Source organism: Pristiophorus japonicus, chromosome 13 (assembly GCF_044704955.1).
Source record: "Pristiophorus japonicus isolate sPriJap1 chromosome 13, sPriJap1.hap1, whole genome shotgun sequence".
NCBI classification, from domain to species: domain Eukaryota; kingdom Metazoa; phylum Chordata; class Chondrichthyes; family Pristiophoridae; genus Pristiophorus; species Pristiophorus japonicus.
In genome coordinates, this window is record NC_091989.1 from 68,789,600 (window position 1) to 68,808,088 (window position 18,489).

At 43.6% G+C, this 18,489-nt stretch overlaps 1 protein-coding gene across 4 annotated transcripts in view; it reads right to left on the reverse strand.

Annotated features, from left to right (window-relative positions):
• sox5 (SRY-box transcription factor 5) overlaps positions 1-10,839 on the reverse strand; it is a 239,853-nt gene extending 229,014 nt beyond the window's left edge. For 2 of the 4 annotated variants that reach the window (XM_070896691.1, XM_070896690.1), the window contains exons 1-2: positions 10,802-10,839; positions 3,515-3,746 (exon numbers count right to left, since the gene is read on the reverse strand). In XM_070896691.1, the coding sequence (XP_070752792.1) occupies positions 3,515-3,746; positions 10,802-10,839 (270 nt within the window). Of the gene's footprint in view, positions 1-3,514; positions 3,747-10,801 lie in introns of those variants that run through there. The other 2 variants (XM_070896692.1, XM_070896693.1) reach the window with 2 other exon arrangements.
• Between the last annotated feature and the right edge of the window lie 7,650 nt (positions 10,840-18,489).

Below are 18,489 nucleotides of genomic sequence, written 5' to 3' on the forward strand. Positions count from 1 at the left end.
GGTAATGTGTAGTGTGATTGTTCAACCTTTGTTAATAAACCAACTAGTTCTTAATAGCAAGGTGTTGCTATGAATTCATAAGCAAGAACCCATGAAGCAAATACATTACACTATCCAGACTCCAAATGACTATAAACCCAGGGATGGCGATGGGTGTACTTGGCAAACAGGGCAAAACTACTTGTTGGTTCAGCGAGTGTATTCAGTGCTGAACTGCTCATGCTCTTCCACACTTCAGTCTTATTCCTTTCACATTTTACACCATTACCTCATACTCCACTCTACCCCTTTGCCCCCGACCCAGACACAGAGCTTGTCTCGATCTGCAGACTCACAGTTAAGGGTTTGCCAACTCTGATTGGATGCATTCACGGAGGTTTCATCACATGACCTCCTAACTCTTAATGCCCCGCCCCTACACCCCCACCATTGGCCACTCAACAAGTCCACCCTTGTAACACACTGCCTTCCCAGCCAATTGGAAAGTGAGCAGACGCGTCGTTACTTGATTGGATAATTTTTGATAAATCGGTCAAAAATCCTTTTTTCCCCAAATGTGATTTTTTTTTTAATGCTTCTATGATTTTTCTCCTGTGTTCTTCTCCAAGGCAATCCAGGAGAACTGGCAATCCTACTTACAGCTAACCAGACAAGAAGGTTCTGGGACCAAAAAGGGAAGATAAAAAACAAATTGATTGGTGCATTCTAATATCAACACAATCCTCCCGATGACCACATCAGAAGCAATTATTTTAACACTATGACTGACAGTTTTGGAATAGGGCAGGCCACATAGTTCGCATGCCAGACACGAGACTCCTAAAGCAAAGGCTCTACTTGGAACTCCTTCACGGCAAACGAGCCAAAGGGGGGCAGCAGAAACAGTACGAGGACACCCTCAAAGCCTCCCTGATAAAGTGCAACATCCCCACTGACACCTGAGAATCCCTGGCCATAGACCTCCCCATGTGGAGGAAGTGCATCCGGGAGGGCGCTGAGCACCTCGAGTCTCAACGCCGAGAGCATGCAGAAATCAAGCGCAGGCAGCGGAAGGAGCGTGCAGCAAATTAGACTCCCCACCCACCCTTTCCCTCAATGACTATCTTTCCCACCTGTGACAGAGACTGTGGCTCTCGCATTGGGCTGTACAGCCACCTAAGAACTCATGCTAAGAGTGGAAGCCAAGTCTTCCTCGATTCCGAGGGACTGCCTATGATGATGATGATGATGATGAGAGGGTTTTGTGTTCCCATCACATGACAGGAGCACATATTGGAATATTGGCTGCATAGGATTGCACAGACATTACGCAGCCCACTAGATTTTCTAGCAAAAGGAAAACAACCATTGCTCAATGGAACCAAAGTGGGTAGACGGAGTTGAGTTACGAATCAGCCATGATCCAACTGAATGGCGGAACAGGCTGGAGGGGCTGAATGGCCTCCTCCTGTCCCTATGTTCCACTGCATGGCTAATATTCTATTCTGAACCTTTACCCCATAGAACCTTCAACAGGTGGTTTGGTCAGTCTTCTTGTCTGGTGTCTATTTCTTTGAAATGTGCTCAGCTGGAGGTGCAGTGGCCCAGCACTGTGTGTTTCCAGCTCTGCCCTGTTTGCATCAAGCCCATAGAACATAAGAAATAGGAGCAGGAGTACGCCATACGGCCCCTCGAGCCTGCTCCGCCATTCAATAAGATCATGGTTGATCATCGACCTCAACTCCCATACCCCTTGATTCCCCTAGACTCCAAAAATCTATCTATCTCAGCCTTGAATATATTCAGAGACTCAGCTTCCATAGCTCTCTGGGGCAAAGAATTCCAAAGACTCACAACCCTCTGAGTGAAGAAATTTCTCTTCACCTCTGTCTTAAAGGCCAACCTCTTATCCTGGGACTGTGCCCCCTGGTTCTAGACCCCCCAGCCAGGGGGAACAACCTCTCGGCATCTACCCTGTCAATCCCCAGACTGAGTAGATGAAAATCTCCCCTCTCTGATAAACTCTAAAGGTCCAGAGGTTAAATGCTTGGAAAAGCTCAACTGAGTCCACACTAAATGTGAGGCGTCAGCAATTTAAAAGTAGGATCCCACGCTGCAGCACAAATGGTCACCAGATTTGCTGGTGTCACTCAGAGAGGATGGCCTCTGGGACAAATGGAAGTGTGGCAGTGGGCATTGGCACAGTGTTGGAGCAGGGTGGCGGGAGTGTTACCCAATATCTAACCCATGCTCCGCCTGGCAATGATGCCAACATAACAGGAAAGACATCTATCGCTCCATCTTCATCTGGGTAAACACAAACTCAATGAGAAATTTTAAAAGAAACATTGGGATTGAAGTTTATTGAGAAATATTTTCTAATTTAAAGTGTTCTCTAATTGAAATACGGAACTTGGGTTGTTTGTATTGCCAGATGCTCTTCCTTTCAGACATTTAATCCTTCTCTCCCTTTCTGAAGTCTCTTTCCCCGCTCACTGTAGTGCCCATCTTTCACAGATGTGTATTAATCAAGCACAAACCGGTTTTACTACAAAGTTATTTTGACTCCAGAGTTACTCCTTTCATTTGAACATTTGGCAATTATAGTCTGCTTATGTTTTCTTTATTATTTTAAGCAAATTAAGCCATAATTGTCAAACGCAGCATTCAGCACTTGAACAGAATTTCTCCGTCTGTCACTTTTTCATCAATTTGAACAAGAACTTACAATTTGTTTTATTAGACGATGAAAGTACCCCTAAGTATTGGCGAGACTCAGAATGTCAAAGCAAGAATGGACATCGCCAAGCTAGGCTGTTGCCTTCTCAATACTGGGACCTAGAGTAGCAAACCTGCCCAGGCCACCCTGGCATCTCCAGGAATTACTAATTCATCTCCTGGACACTGCTGTGAGGAATCCAGAAGAAAAATCATAAAGGCATTAAAAAGATGGTGTATAGAAATATAGAAAATAGGAGCAGTAGACCATTCGGCCCCTCGAGTCTGCACCGCCATTCAATATGATCATGGCTGATCCTCTATCTCAACACCATATTGCCACTTTTTCCCCATACCCCTTCATGCCTTTTATTTCTAGAAATCTATCTCCCTCTTAAATATATTCAGTGACTTGGCCTCCACAGCTTTGTGGTAAGAGAATTCCACAGGTTCACTACCCTCTGAGTGAAAAAAATTCTCATCTCAGTCCTCATTTTCTTTCCACACTTTAGTTTATTAGTTCTAAAAGTAATGAAGATGGTGTGGGTGGGGGGCGGGGGGAGGTGGTTACGGTCGTTTAACTGGGCGGGGTGGTTGGAGATAGATGGTCATATGATGACACCTCCAGCAATATATTCAATCAGAGTTGGCAACCCTTCTGGGACCTGCTTCGAAGACAAACTTGTGCTTTTATGTTTAAGACTATAACAATCGTAAATCCTTGGGACAGGCTTTTCCTCAAAATGATAGCTTTATCAAGAGCAGCTAACGTGACACTTGACTAACTGCATGTACAGCGCAGTAAGGATAAACATACCAATGTGTCATGCAGTGACGCTGGACTCTCGCAAGATAAAGTCTCTCTGGTCAACGCGGACGATGTGTGTAGCTCCTCGGTGTGAAGGTTGTTGGAAAAGCTTGGGGGAAGAGGCAGATGAAACGCAGAGTGTCCGTCACTTTCTCCCTCTTCTACTTTCTGCCTGTTTGTCGCCGTGGCTACCTCTCCATCGGTTTCACCGTACGGAGAGGCCGGTCTCTTGGAAGACATCCTACAAGAACAAAACAGAAAGGAGAAGTGTAACATCCGCATGAAGCCGTTGTACCGTTCAGCCATGACATGACTCGCTCCATTCACAGACACCGTGACATAAAGTCAGGTGGACCAGTGCTGCCTTGGTTTACGGATCCACCTCAACAGGAGAAATCTATCGCCAATCAAATGTACAATTTCTGTTTAAAAAATACTGAGTGGTTTTGAAGTTCAGTGAAACTGACCTTGATATAAACACAGTAACTCTATTGTCCGTTAAAGTGCTCTTTTTTAATTCATTCTCGGGAGGTGGGCATCACTGCCAAGGCTGGCATTTATTGCCCATCTCTGATTCCCCTGAGAAGGTGCTAGTGGGCCATTTTCTTGAACCACTGCATAGCAACTTGATACAGCGGAGCGACTTGCTATGCCACTGTACAGGGCAGTTAAGAGTCAACCACGTTGGTGTGGGCATGGAGTCACATATAGGCCAGACCAGGCAAGGACATTAGTGAATGAGTTGGGTTTTTATGAGAATCCGACAGCTTCGTGGTCAGTTTTTTGATTGCCATGGTGGGATTTGAACTCCTGATCTCTGGATTATTAGTCCAGTGACATAACCTCTGCACCCTGACAAAATATGGGCTAAAGTCATAAGCTTAATGGCACTGTTGTACTACATGGTTGAGACCAGTACCGGTTTAAAGTGGTAGAATTATGCTGCTAGCTCAGCGCCATATTTTGCAGAGACCAAAACTCAGGCACTGCTACCCCACTGTCAGTCATTTTGTTTTTCCTCCACCAATTATCTTCTCTTTCTTGAAGCATCTAATGCTTTGTCAATCAACCTTCATTACCTCATCTAAGTGGCCATTATGCATGTGTAAGACTTTACACTGGATGCTATTTGACTGTGGTAGCATCACAGCCAAACTCAACCCTGACATTCTCACACACATGCAGTTCAGGTCAAGAATTGCTGGACAGAGGTCAGGGGTTGGAACCCTGGATAATTTCTCCTCCCCAGCCCAGGGTTCCTGACACCAATTATAGCATGTCCAATGAAAAGAAAGGAAAGCAAAAGACTCGCATTTATATAGCACTTTTCCCGACCTCAGGACATCTTGAATCTGAAGTCAAGTCAGACAAGGCATTAGCCTTGGCTCAGTGGTAGGGCTCTTGCCTCTGAATCAGAGGGTTGTAGGTTCAATTCCCACGAGGATATGAGCACATAATCATGACACTCCAGTGCAGTGCTGAGGGAGTGCTGCACTGTTGGAGATCCCATCCTTCAGATGAGACGTTAAACTGAGGTCCCGTCTGCCTTCTCAGATGGATTTAAAAGGTACCATGGCACTATTTTGAAGGAGAGCAGGGCAATTCTCCCTGGTGTACTGGACAATATTTATCCCTCAACCAACATCATTAAAACAGCTTATCTGGCCTTTAATCTTACTGCTGTTTGTGGGAGCTTGCTGTGCACAAATTGGATGCTGCACTTCCTACCTTACGACAGTGACTACCCTTCAGAAGTACTTCATTGGCTGTGAAGTGCTTTGAGATGTCGTGAGGCCATTAAAGATGCTGAATAAATTAAAGTTATTTCTTTACTTTCTCGATCTGTTTGACTTCACTATGCATTATGTATTTCCTTTGTATTGATGCAAAGCATAATACGTCAATACTTGACTTTACGTTCCTTTGAAATCAATGGAGAGTAAAATTGGGTGAGGTGTAAAACAGGCGCCCATCTGATCGCCTCAGTTTACCGCTGGGGTGCGGTTAAAATTGCCCCCGAGATGTGCAGTGTAACTAATCTGGCCCACAGACATGGACAAAAGGGACTCTGTACCTTTAATATGTTAATACAGTGGCCTATACTAACAGAGCTAAAACTACATTGACATTCATGCCTGCGGGTAGAAACTAGCATTCGTGCACATTTTACTGGAACCGAAGCCTGACCGACAGTAGGGGGTTAGTACTCCAGCACGGAATTAAAAATGCTGCAATGCATGGCCTGCTGACTGACCACCGAGCCTGGGATCTGCTGAGATACTCCTGCTCAGGAATATAACTCAATCAAGTTATTGTTTAATTAGGGCTGGTAGTAATGATGGCTCCATACGCAGCCTGCATCTAAAACAGATGCAAACTCTATACCATCCTGTAACGCTCGCTGGTCCTGCAGATAAGCGCGATCTAAACTGGCTGTCTCGATTCGTATCAACGCTGGAATTCATGAACCGCAGCAGGGTGATGGGGATGGCACATTGGCAATTGTCGCAGTTACCCCTGGGACTGCATTCTGAGGTGAAAACACACTGGGGGGGGGGGGGGCGGCAGAGCTGTGTACACTATGTGTAGCAACAAGGTGAACGCATTCAAAAGGAAGGTATTTATGATTTTGCTATACATAGTGGCTGGAGCAGTTTTTTCCCCATCATCTACCATCGAGGAATGAATTTTGTAAGATTACCTTAGCAGGGATTAAAAGACCATTATCACTCGGTCATGTAAGGATACACCATTTTACTAGCCCAGTGTAAATAAGAGTTGCATTATACAAAAGCAAGGAAGTTATACTAAACCTTTATAAATCACTGGTTCGGCCTCAGCTCGAGTACTGTGTTCAATTCTGGGCACCAAACTGTAGGAAGGATGTCAAGGCCTTGGAGAGAGTGCAGAGGGGATTTACCAGAATGGTACCGGGGATGAGAGACTTCAGTTATGCCGATAGACTGGAGAAGCTGGGCTTGTTCTCCTTAGAGCGGGGAAGGTTAAAGGACGATTTAAGAGAGGGATTTTGATAGGAGTAAATAAGGAGAAACTGTTTCCAATGGTAGGCAGGTCAGTAACCAAAGGACACAGATTTAAGATAATTGAAAAGAACCAGAGAGGAGAGGAAGAGAGTTTGTTTTACACAGCAAGTTGAAAGGGTGGTGGGAGCAGATTCAATAGTAACTTTCAAAAGGTAAAATTTGAGGGCTATGGAGAAAGAGCAGTGGAGTGGGACTAATTGGATCGCTCGGCAAAAGCCGATTGAATAGGCCGAATGGCCTCCTTCTGTGCTTCTCTGATTCAGCAGCAAAATATCCAATCACCTCACTGATCATAGTATTACATTGAATTTTACACCACAGAAACAGGCCATTTGGCCCAATGATCTATGCCAGCGTTTATGCTCCACATGAGCCTCCTCACACCCTACTTGTTCTAACCCTATCACCATATCCATCTATTCCTTTCTCCCTCATGAACTTATCTAGCTTCCCCTTAAATATATGTCTGCACCAACAATGTACTTGCAAAAGTTTCTTTAATAAAAAAACTGCTGGACTCCTCCAATGGCTTAGAAGAAAAGTCATCGCTGAGCTGAGCTATGCAGATTGCCTGCCTGTGCATAGTCATCTGTTCTCAGCTGTGATATCAGTAGGGGTGCTACAATTGGGCACAGGATCTCTGGGTTAGGGAGGGGGGAAGTCAGCCAGCATTCCCACTCTACAGCACTATTCAGCAGCTCGTGCTGGAAGTGTGTGTGGATACTGAGTCTGGTGGCTGTGACACAGGCGAATGTGCTGATGACGCTCACTATCAAGGACTTCACATCAATAATGCCGACCTGTGTGAGGCACTGAATGGCAACGATGGCCCACGGAACGGGAGTCAAGAGCTCTGGACAAGGAGAGGAGGACGAGAGGAGGAGGAGGAGAAAGGGGAGAGATAGAAGGAGAGGAGGAGGAGGAAGAAGAGAAGGAGGAGCAGGAGAAAGGGAGGGAGAGAGAGAAAGAGGAGAAAGAGGAGGAGGAGGAGGAGGAAGACAAGGAAGGAAAGAGGAGGAAGAGAATAAGGAGGAAGAAAGGAGAAAAGGAGGGGGGAGGAGGGGCAGATTAGGGATAGGAGGATGATAAGGAAAGGAGAGGAGAGGAGGAGGAGAGTTAAGAGGAGGAAGGAATTAGAGGGGGAAAAAAACCTTGCAGAAACTGTATCACAAAACTTTGCAAACAGCCCAGAGTGAAAGTGGAGACTGAGTTTTGGGAGCTGGCTGTTTCTTAAACTGAGCGCGCCTGGAAACTCAGAGAATACCCCTCCAAGGGGTGGGGGGGACAGAATGGCCGTCCATTGTCGAGTCTCTTCCAGCATCATTCCAGTGCGTCCCCAGATGGGTCCAGCAACAGAGGATGTGAAGGTGGCTGTGGGGAGGAGCCTGGGCTGGGCCATGTCAGTCTCCCAATCAAGGAGACTAGCTTGGAGAGGAACAATGGCAAAAATGTACATAACACAAACTACGTTTGCACAATGCAAAAGCAAAAAGAGCAAAAACTTATGAAACAGAAGTGCAAAGTTCTGTCTGGTATGTCAGCACTATTCATTTCTAAAGGCACCTGTGTGGTACATGAATGGGATCAGCACACAGATCTGGTACGAAAATAAGTGGAGCCACAAACTTGGGTCATCATCCTCTGCCACCATTTAACATCTGCTCAGGTTGCAAGTGGACCCACCCTGCTGCTCCCCATCTCCTCGCTTGCTCCACCGTTCTGGCACTCTCAGGCTCAGACAGTGAAGCACTGTTCCTGCTCTGCTGTAAGGTGGTGTGTACCGAAGGACGTTGGTGTGCCGAATGTGTCTCGGAATCCTGCGGCCCTTTCGCTTTACGACTTGCCTGGGCTTCACTGAGACTTTGGGAAAGTGTTTCTCCCGCTAAAGGCTCGCCGAGACTGTTCACACACACACACCGGCGTCTGCTTATATTTTCACATGACATTATAAAATAAGGCAACTCGTTGGTGTCAGTGGCCCCGAACCATGTGGGCACTTCAGCATCACAGGTCCAACAAGATTAGAGTTTCTCTTTAATATGTAACAAAGACCCTGGCTGGCTGCGGAGGTATTTGTCCCTATCTGTTTCTCCCGACTGTGTGCCGGGAGAATCAGAACACCATCTCTGTGCTTTCTGTGCTGGATACATAGCAGAACCGTGGAGGGCATCCAGTATCCAAAGGGTTAATGCAAAAATGCCCCGCTAGAACCTTAACTGTATTTCCAATCTCCTCGGCGATGTTAAGCCCCGTCACTCTATTGAGATATATATATATATATCGGTTCTGAACAGTTTATGTGATGTAATTAAAACCTATTCACATTCCTAAAATCCCAAAGGACATTCAATACTCAAAGAGCTAAACAGCCGTCAATTACTTGGATTTAATAATTTCACAGAGCTTTTTGCAAATATTTGGTCTGAAGCTCCTTCAAGGTTCACGTGCTGGAATTACATTAAATTATTTCTAATCACTTATTTCTTGCAATTGTTACTTCATCTGGTACCCCGACACAGGAGTCTGATCGCTCAGTGTCCTGACTACAACACAGTGATAGTGATTCATTCAACATTCAATTCAACCTTACTTGAAGACAGGGATATTTTTGAGCACCATTTGAGGGTAGCCCGAAGATTTTTTGACACTCGGTAGCTTCTTCCTCATTTCATCTGTGTTGTATGCTTTAATGTATTAAAATTCAGCGAGAGTGCAGCTGAATAAACTGTTGTTCTCGAATCGCGCCGAGAGCATGCCAATAATTCAGTTACTGGGAGAAAGCCTACATGGAGATATCGGCCATTACAATTTGTTTATTTTACTTTTACATAATAGAAACTTTTGTTTCGCTCCTTGCCAATAAAAAAATTGTGAGAGGTCTTTGTAGGTGTAAAGAAAACTGTTGCTACTGTGCAGTCTCAAGTTCTAGGTAATGGCCAGTGTACAATGTACACATTCAACCAGAGAGAGAGGGACATCGTTTTAAACCAATAGTGCGGAGTTAAATCACGAGTCCTCTCTCATTTCTTGTTCATTCGCTTCGACGTAGTTTTTTTTTGCTTTAATTTGGGGGAATCGCTTTATAAAGTTTTCACAGGGGAGGGGGGGGGGCGGTTTGAAGAAAAAAAATTGAGATGCTAAGTTAACAAGAATGACACGCGTTGGTTCCTTTTGGGTTTTTTTTAGTCACAGATCTATCGAAGCTTTCACAAGCAATTTTCCTTTGGTTGCTGACGCTAGGTTCAAAGTGAGATGAAATGAAACAAATTGTTTCTGAAAAGCCCGCTTTGCCAAGGGAGCCATAGGCAAGTTAGAGAAAAAAAACTACAGATGTATGGCTAATTATATTAGGTTAAACAAGGGCCTAAAGGGGGAAAAGAAAACCCTCTTTATGATAATATAACCCATCACCCATCCAGTCCTGTTCTCCTTAAGTCAAACCAAAGCAATCTTTGTGTTCTCTTTGCCTCAAAGCGGAGGTTGCCAGCATAGCTTCCTGTCCACAAGAAGACAAGAACAAAGTCCTTAATGTGATACTGCCATCAATTATCAATAGAACATTAGGAAACACACAGGAAGATGAAGAATTTACTCTTAGCTTTGAGGCATTCTGACCAATATTAACTTCTCAAATGTGGTGTGGCAACATTGGCCAATTGTCTCGTCATGTGACAGCACCAAGGAGGTCTAAAGGCAATTGAGCTCTCTCGGTGATCTCGTCCCATTTCTCTGCACGCTGGGACATGGCCAACAACAGCCACGGTCCCCTCACAGGGAACATGCGTCAGTGTTGCAGTGAGAAGGGACTGTCGCTGCTGTCGCAGCGGAAACACAAATCCTCAAACGGGGTATGCGACCACCGGTAACATTGGAAAATAAACACGCCAAATAACAAAAGTTTGCCTTTAGCTAGGAGGTAATAACTGCAGGGAGAAGAGCGAGGGAGTGGGACTAGTTGGGCAGCTCTTTCACAGAGTCGGCACAGGTACGATGGGCCGAATGGCCTTCTGTGCTATCTGATTCTAGGAACGAATGACTTCAAAAAAACACCGCGAAATAAAGCACAATTGAAAATACTGGTCGCTGAGATTCAGTAAGAATTTTAACATAAAAAAGGTTACACTTATCGTTAACTTTTTTTGTGTTCCCTTAAACCACATTTTAAACAGTAGAAGTTAGCGAAAGTTTTAAAAATGAGAGAAAAGAATCAACTCTTGTGTAAAGTTCTTTCGCCTCCCCGAGTTTAACTCACCTTTTGAATTCCTGAGGTAATTCAGGACCACTGAGCATGCTGAAAGCAGGACTTGTCTCTGTCAAAACAAGCACCAACAATTGTTTCAGACTAAATCTAGCAATTTCTGCATACCGCTGATGCAACTGACCCCGTGTCTGAAATCCCCTGCCGGCAAAACAACAACAACAAAAGCAGCAAAGAAACAACAACAGGAGCAAAATAATATTAATATTAAGAGCCGCCTGACTGCCTTACAGCAGAACCCCTCTGGTGGACTTTAACTGCTGCCAGTCTCCAGACATGATCAGAGTGCCGGTCGGTGCAGCCACTTTCCCTGCTCGCCACTGCCACCGTGATAGACTCGCTCGCTGGATGGCTGCCTCCTCATTGTCCAAAAATGCTTATTTGCCAAGCAACAGAGGAGCTTTGTGGCACCCAAAAAAAAAGCTCACAGTTGATGGTAAGTTATGGCTCCTTTGTGAGCGCTGTGCAAAGAAAACAAGAGAGATAGGAATTTGGCAGGAAAAATATAGCACCGCATTCTCTTGCGTTTGGAACCTGTATTCTCCGCAAAAACAATCGAGCATTGTTAAGGGGAAGAAAAGGCAACTTTGATAGATGAAATATAGCAGAGGCCCCTTCGAGGAAACCTGTAAACAACATGTCACTCACCCGATCGGTCTCTCTGTTATTGCCCGGGAGGACTAGATTCACCAGAGTGGTGCAAATTTACTGGCAAGAAATTTTTAAGTCATCAGATCAAGTTTAAACCCGACCTCCATGGAAACGTGAGGAGTCCCCGTGCCAAAATGTAACAGTTAACTGTACCACGAGAGAGAGAAGAAAAACAGTCCTGGGTCTCTTTAATCTCTCCTGACCAACCGAGCTGAAAATAAGGAGAGAGAATAAGGAGAGCTCCCACTTTCAAAAGCTAGCAACGTGGAATAGCCATAATATCGGGACTTATCTAGATCCAATCTGACTGGGGACTGAGGTAATCAGGTAATGGAACCTGACAGGAGATGATATACACACTGAGACTAAACTGGCCAATGCAGTCCAGCATCTGGTTAGAAGTACATACAAGGCTGTACACATAACACACAACACACAGACCCAACTATCCACTCCTACTGGGAGGGTTCGCTCCGCACAAAAGGCTACAGTATAGAGCCCGCCCAAAATAAAAGGCCTTTTATTGTTGGATTCTGCAGGTCAGTTGATTAGATTTTCTGTAGAGAATTCCATGAGGAAATTCCCTTTAAAGCCAAAGTGATTAACTGGGCTATTCTGGGAAGTCGAGTAGACAATGCTTCAACAGTCTCTGTAACCCATGTCCATGCTGGCACTGTGCACACTAAAAATAAAACCCAGACTTTTTGCCTTGCAGCTGGACAACATTAAGGGTCTTGAGACCACAGGACCAATACCGCAGTCAATTGCCCTGGCCCAGTTGTGGCAGCAGCCAGACAAGACTTCCAGTTTCCATCTTGATCCATAGCAGTCATCCCTTGTATACCCTGCACCCACATGTTTATCAGGAAAATATTTATTATGTCAAAATCAAAACATTCCTTTCCTTTCGTTTGTGCTCCATAAGTTGAACCAGCCATTACAAAGTGCATAAGTGGAATCTTTTCCAATTACAGAGAAGGATTCGACAAATATTGACTATTCTTGGTCAGTGGGGATACGGTTACTGTTGCCAACAGAGATAAAAGCTTGCATTGTCCGCTGACAACATTCTCCAGGGCAACTCAAATACCAAAAAGTAAATACTCCACACAAGCACAAGCACACACACACACATAATACACAAACTCACACACACACACATACACACCCACTTACACACACATACACACCCACTCACACATACATTCACACATACATACCCACTCACACATCCATATACATACACACACACACCCACTCACGCATAGCCATACACAAACACACATACCCACTTTCACATACACATACATACAGACACTCACGCATAAATAGACACACTCACACACATACATACCCGCATAGACATACACATATTCACACATAGGCGCTCACATATTTGCAAACACACGTACACACGCACACAGACTCATACATAGACACTCTCACATATGCATACACACATAGATACACACACATGCATACCCACATGAACTCACACACACACATATACACACACACACACACACACACACACAAACACATACAAGCAATCACACAGAAACACATCTGTCACTAGTCAGGTTTTGCATTGAACCTTTCTTCCCAATGAACGTACAATATTGAAGAACGGACCTTTTAAAACATTCCTAGTGCTTCATGATCAAGTTTATCTGTACACATATGGAATGGATTTGTCTGTGTTACAACAGAGAGATTATTCAAATTAATACAATGCTCTGCAAAGCAGATTCTTACCTTGTGCAGGTAAAACAATCTCAGTGTGGTACTGGTCAGAATGTGCATAAAAAGTGAATCTGCACTCCCTGGGACTGATAAAAGTGATGACTTTGACAAACTGACAAATTTAACACTACTATAGTCTTATTGTTTACAGAAAATGCTGCAGAATAAATTCAGTTTGAGGAAAGACTTTGGGTTTGGATGGGCACATAGATGTATTGTATTTAAATTCAATTGCAAAGGGAACAGGAACTCGACTGAACACCAGGATAAACTCTGCCCTGGTTCTGGCTGCACTAATGGACCAGGTGTACCTCAACCAGTGCAGGTAGGAGGAAGTGGAGACAATGGCAGCATTGAGTTTACCCAGCTGTCCTTATGAGGTGGTACGTTGGGACAGCCAGAGTACTAATACAAAATAAAGTCGTACTCTTTTGGACGGCAACTGAAAAGTAGATTTATTTCAACAACAACAAAATTATTGGAAACCAATCCCTGTTTCTTTAACAATGCTGTTGGACTGAAAGCTTCCATTACACCCGAAGCCATTCTGAGCTGCACTGATATCCAGCTGAAAAATGTTAATGCCATCTGGCGTAGTGAGTTCTCCGCAAGTCTCTCCACATGTTGTGACGTGGGGAACAGACTGGCGAGGAGGTGGTTAAGGCCACCTAGACAGCCTGTCAAGGGATATATCAGTTGGGCTTCAGATGGGAGCCCACAGGTTGCAGGAGAACCGGTGTAACAATGTGACCTTAGCTGGGAGACTAAAATCAAACCAGGCACAGTTACATTTTCAACTCAAGTCAATGAATGGTTTGCCAGGTCCTGGAAATGCAAGCACTGAATGAAGTAGGATATTACTTTAAAATGAAAGTTTGTTATCATATTCAAACTAATCCCACTATAGAGATCTCAGCCTGATTGAACTAACGCATAATGGAAAAACAATCTTAATTCGAAACATAAGGTCCTTGCTATTTAATAAAGACTACAAGGTGTTCAAATCCATAGTATATTATTTCATTAAGAGCTTTTCAGGAGAAGGGATTTGGGAGTAAAACTGCTGGCTTTGTGCAACAAGGTCATGACCTTTGACCTCGCTCAAGCTATTCTCTTTCATCTTTCTTTTCCCTCCAGACCCTAACTTGCAGTGAAATTGCACCCAGTAAAGCCAGGCAGACAGAATTCAGCATTGTTACAGAGGCCACGTTTTTTTCCTAAACAAAACAGATTTGAACTGTGCCAAGGAAACAAAAATGTATTGTTCTTCACAGATGGAAGCGAGGGTTGCCAAGGTAACCAGATTAATCTCCTTTTTCTACTCCTTCCTCTCTTGTAGTGTGGTAATCTGTGTGTTCCTTTCAAAAAAAGCGAGGCTCAAAGCCCATGCTCTAACTAGGTTCCTAATTAGCTGCAATTTACAATGAAGACAACATGATGAGATAATAGAAATTTGCAAAATAATGACATACCTCAGCAAAATATTCCTCCTCCTAAGATCCATTTTTGTACAAAAAAAAACAATAAAGAGGGCCCTTCTAAAGCAGAGCTTGCAAATGGTGGTCTATTATGTGACACAGAAGTTTATTGTTCTGTTCTTGTCCCTCCAATCAACAGCCTATTGTTTGACATCTTAAATAAAAATGACTCAAATGCAGGGCCACATAATGATCTCCATTCTACTTATGTATATAGAGTAGTCAAAAATGTTTCAGCACCGAATCCTGTACTCTGACTCTTGATGGAGTAGTCGGCCCAAAAGGTAATTTACAATACAATGAATGTGGAAAACAGCACTATTGCTGGCCTAATCACACGTCTTCCACTGAGTGAGGCTTGGAAGCACTTAGTAATGAAGGGCAGCTAAGCAAGACTGCTAATGAAATATGATGTACTGCATTTGTTTTCATCTGGTTAGCGCAAATTAACTAGCCTTCAGAGTGTTAGACAACACTTTTCTCTTTTATCACATCAAACAGCAGCACTGGGGGATGGTAAAACAAAGAGGTGGAGTGGGGGGGGGGGGAGCGGACAGAAGATTCAGCGGTTTTTAATAAACGACCGAGGCCTCAAAATGTACTGACCTCCAAAGCCATTAGAGTATAGAACTGAACTGCACTCCCTGCTCAGACTGCCACAGCCTGGAATTAGCATGTTCACTCACAGCCTTTATTTAAAAGGAAGAAAAAAAAACAATTAAGTGGAACCTTGGACTAATCTCATCCTGCCCATTTAGCCTTTCCCTCTGTGATGAGCAACGGAGGCCAACATCAGCATGCTATCATTCTGCTTTAATTAAAAAAGATACAAACAGTGGGGCTGTGAATTAGAAATGTAACAATGCATTACCCTGATTAATTCGAGGCTCATGTTGGATTAATAACTGCAACAAAGAACAAAAGGAAATTGTTATGCGAATTGCAACCTCTCAGGCCAGGCAAAGGTCAAATCAAAGGATTTGAATTTCATCCGGACTCACTTAATCAATTCCTTAGAAGGAGGACCATATGTAGGTTTTGAAAGCTACCCATTGTAGCATGGTGATCAAACCTGGAAGACTGCACAGTGTTAATTTCTAACAGATTCTACCTTACTTCAAGTAGAAACTTAATTAGCGCAGATGACGAACGGATAATGGAAGATATTCCCTGTAGATTTTCAACCAAAAAAAAAATGTTTTTAAATAATGATGTGAGAATGATTTCTCTATCCAGAAATGTTTGCACAGGCTTGGTTTTGGAAGCGATGGTCGCAGTTTGAACGAGCAGGGAAGGTGGGTGTGGGGTAAAAAGATCTGTGTTCAAACGCAAGACGAGAAGTTTCGCTTCCATCAATTCTGAAAACAGCAGTGCTCGGATTTGGAAAATGGCAGAGACGCAGGGTGATGGTTTAAATTGCCCAGCAATGTCGGACGCATAGTTGCAAACAACTCTCATTTTTGAATATCAAAATTTGACTGTAGCAGTTAGCAGATCCAGGTTTTTCACCTGAATATTCACCGGCTGGCCAACAACATAACCTGTGGTTTTCTTGCCCAGGACGCTTGTGCCAAACATCTGGACACAATGTGGCACTGCCAGTCACTGAAAGCTGATTCTTTTCCGATTCCCCCTCCTGCCCCACAACCCACCCCACCACTCTCTCTGTATCAAATGCAATACTAGGAACAGGCAAAAGGTGGTGAATCACTATTTCATATTGCTGAAGATTGAATCACATTTTAATTTTTAATTTGATCTGTTTCCAGGTCTCATGGGATGACATAATTACAATTTAAAATGTAGATTAATTAACATTATCCATCTTCTTCTCTGCATTTAATGGATCTGTGCTGCTCTCTTTTTCATATTCATCCCAGTACTGCAAAAGGGAAGATTCAAAAATCACCATTGGCAACTAATGTAGTTGGCGAGTTGGCGATCAGTTTTGAGCACAGACTCGAAGGCAACACAGCTAGTCAATCTTTACAACAATGTCCAGAAAACAAAGGCGGATTATTACCTAAAATTTACTCAATTCCTCCTTTATGGACACATCTGGCGACCACGTGTGGGAAGCGCTAATGAAGAGTTTCCTGACTGAACTGGGTTCCGACTGATGTTCAAGCTCTCCCATGTAGCCTTAGAAAACAAATGCTTCCTTTTATTTCGTGATACAATTCCAGCATTCCCACCAGTTCGTAAAATGCACCCGCTGCACGCCACCCCCCCCCCCCCGACATGTTTATTTATTGAACTTGTTGGGGGTGGGCGGGGGGAAGTTCTTTATGTAATAACATTCCCGACAGAAAGAGATCGTAGACATGTCAAGCGCTAACAAGGGAGGCAGTTTGCATATTCGTCACTTAGCATGACAATAAGTGGTTTCAAAAAGTAAATACCATTGGAGGTATTGACATTAGATGAACTTGGTTTGCATGCACCTCCTGAGCAAAGACTTAAATAGATAAATACCAGTGGCACGGTTTGCTGTTTGATATAAATGCACCAAGTATTATGAGATACCATCAAATGTTGAGCATTATTTGCATGATCAAATGAAGTCACTACAGAATGAATAATAGCGTTCCCAACTAAACAAAGAGGTCAAGTTAATTCAAATTGACGTGATCTAAATTGACTTGAGATGGATTCAGAATTCTGCCTCTCGCACTTGCAAATTAACTGTACTTTAGTTTCCATATTCAAGGGAATCAGTCATGATTTCCTACTTAACAGCTGTACATTAAACACATACTTAACTCTGCAGTGGGACATGATAAGAGCGAAGTAGTGCAGTGTACTTGGAGCCTCCGAAAAGGTATGAATGCGTGATAATAAAGTTTCATTACCTGCCATTCTCTTCATTGTTCCTTCAACAACATTTTACAGAATGACATGAGTTTGAACCTCAGGATTTTAAAATCATTATAGTGACCGTGAACTACTCAAACCCCAAATTGGTTTGCAATTTAGGATGTGTCTGAATTAAAAAGCAATGTGTGAATAGTATTTCAAATCAATTACAAAGAGAACTGACTTTCCTCACAAAGTCAATTGTGTGGGCCTTGCACTTTACAAGAAGCTAGAGTCACTTAAGAGTAATTATACCAACTTGGCACACCAATCATCACCTCACTGGTTTATGGCTACTGCTAATGTTCATCCTTAGAGAGTTGTGAGGCACAAACCATGGTTCCAACTGCAACTTGCCTTACAAATGAGCTGAAAACTGCTACTGTGAATGGCATCCCATCCTCGCTCTAATGGCACCAGATCCTGGTGCCGTGACTCAGCGGTAACACTCTCACCTTTGAGTCAGAAGGTTGTGAGTTCAAATTCCCCCTCCACAGACTTGAGCATAAAATGTAGGTTAACACCTCAGTGCAGTACTGAGGGAGCGCTGCACTGTCGGAGGTCCTGCCTTTCGGATGAGACGTTAAACCGAGGCCCCTCAGTTGGATGTAAAAGATCCCAGGGTACTATTTTGAAGAAGAGCAGGAGAGTTATCCTGGGTGACCTGGCCAATATTTATATCAACCAACATCACTAAAGCAGTTTTTCTGGTCATATGTCTCAATGCTGTTTGTGGGAACTTGCTGTGCGCAAACTTGCCTGTCGTGTTTCCTACATTACAACATTGACTGCACTTCAAAAAGTACTTAATTGGCTGAAAAGCGCTTTGGGACGTCCTAAGGTTATGCAAGGCGCTATATAAATGGATGTTCTTTCTTTTCTTTGTTGCATCTTTTGCCCTGTTTACACTTCAGATTGGATTGGATACAAATTCAGAATGGAAGCCAATAAATA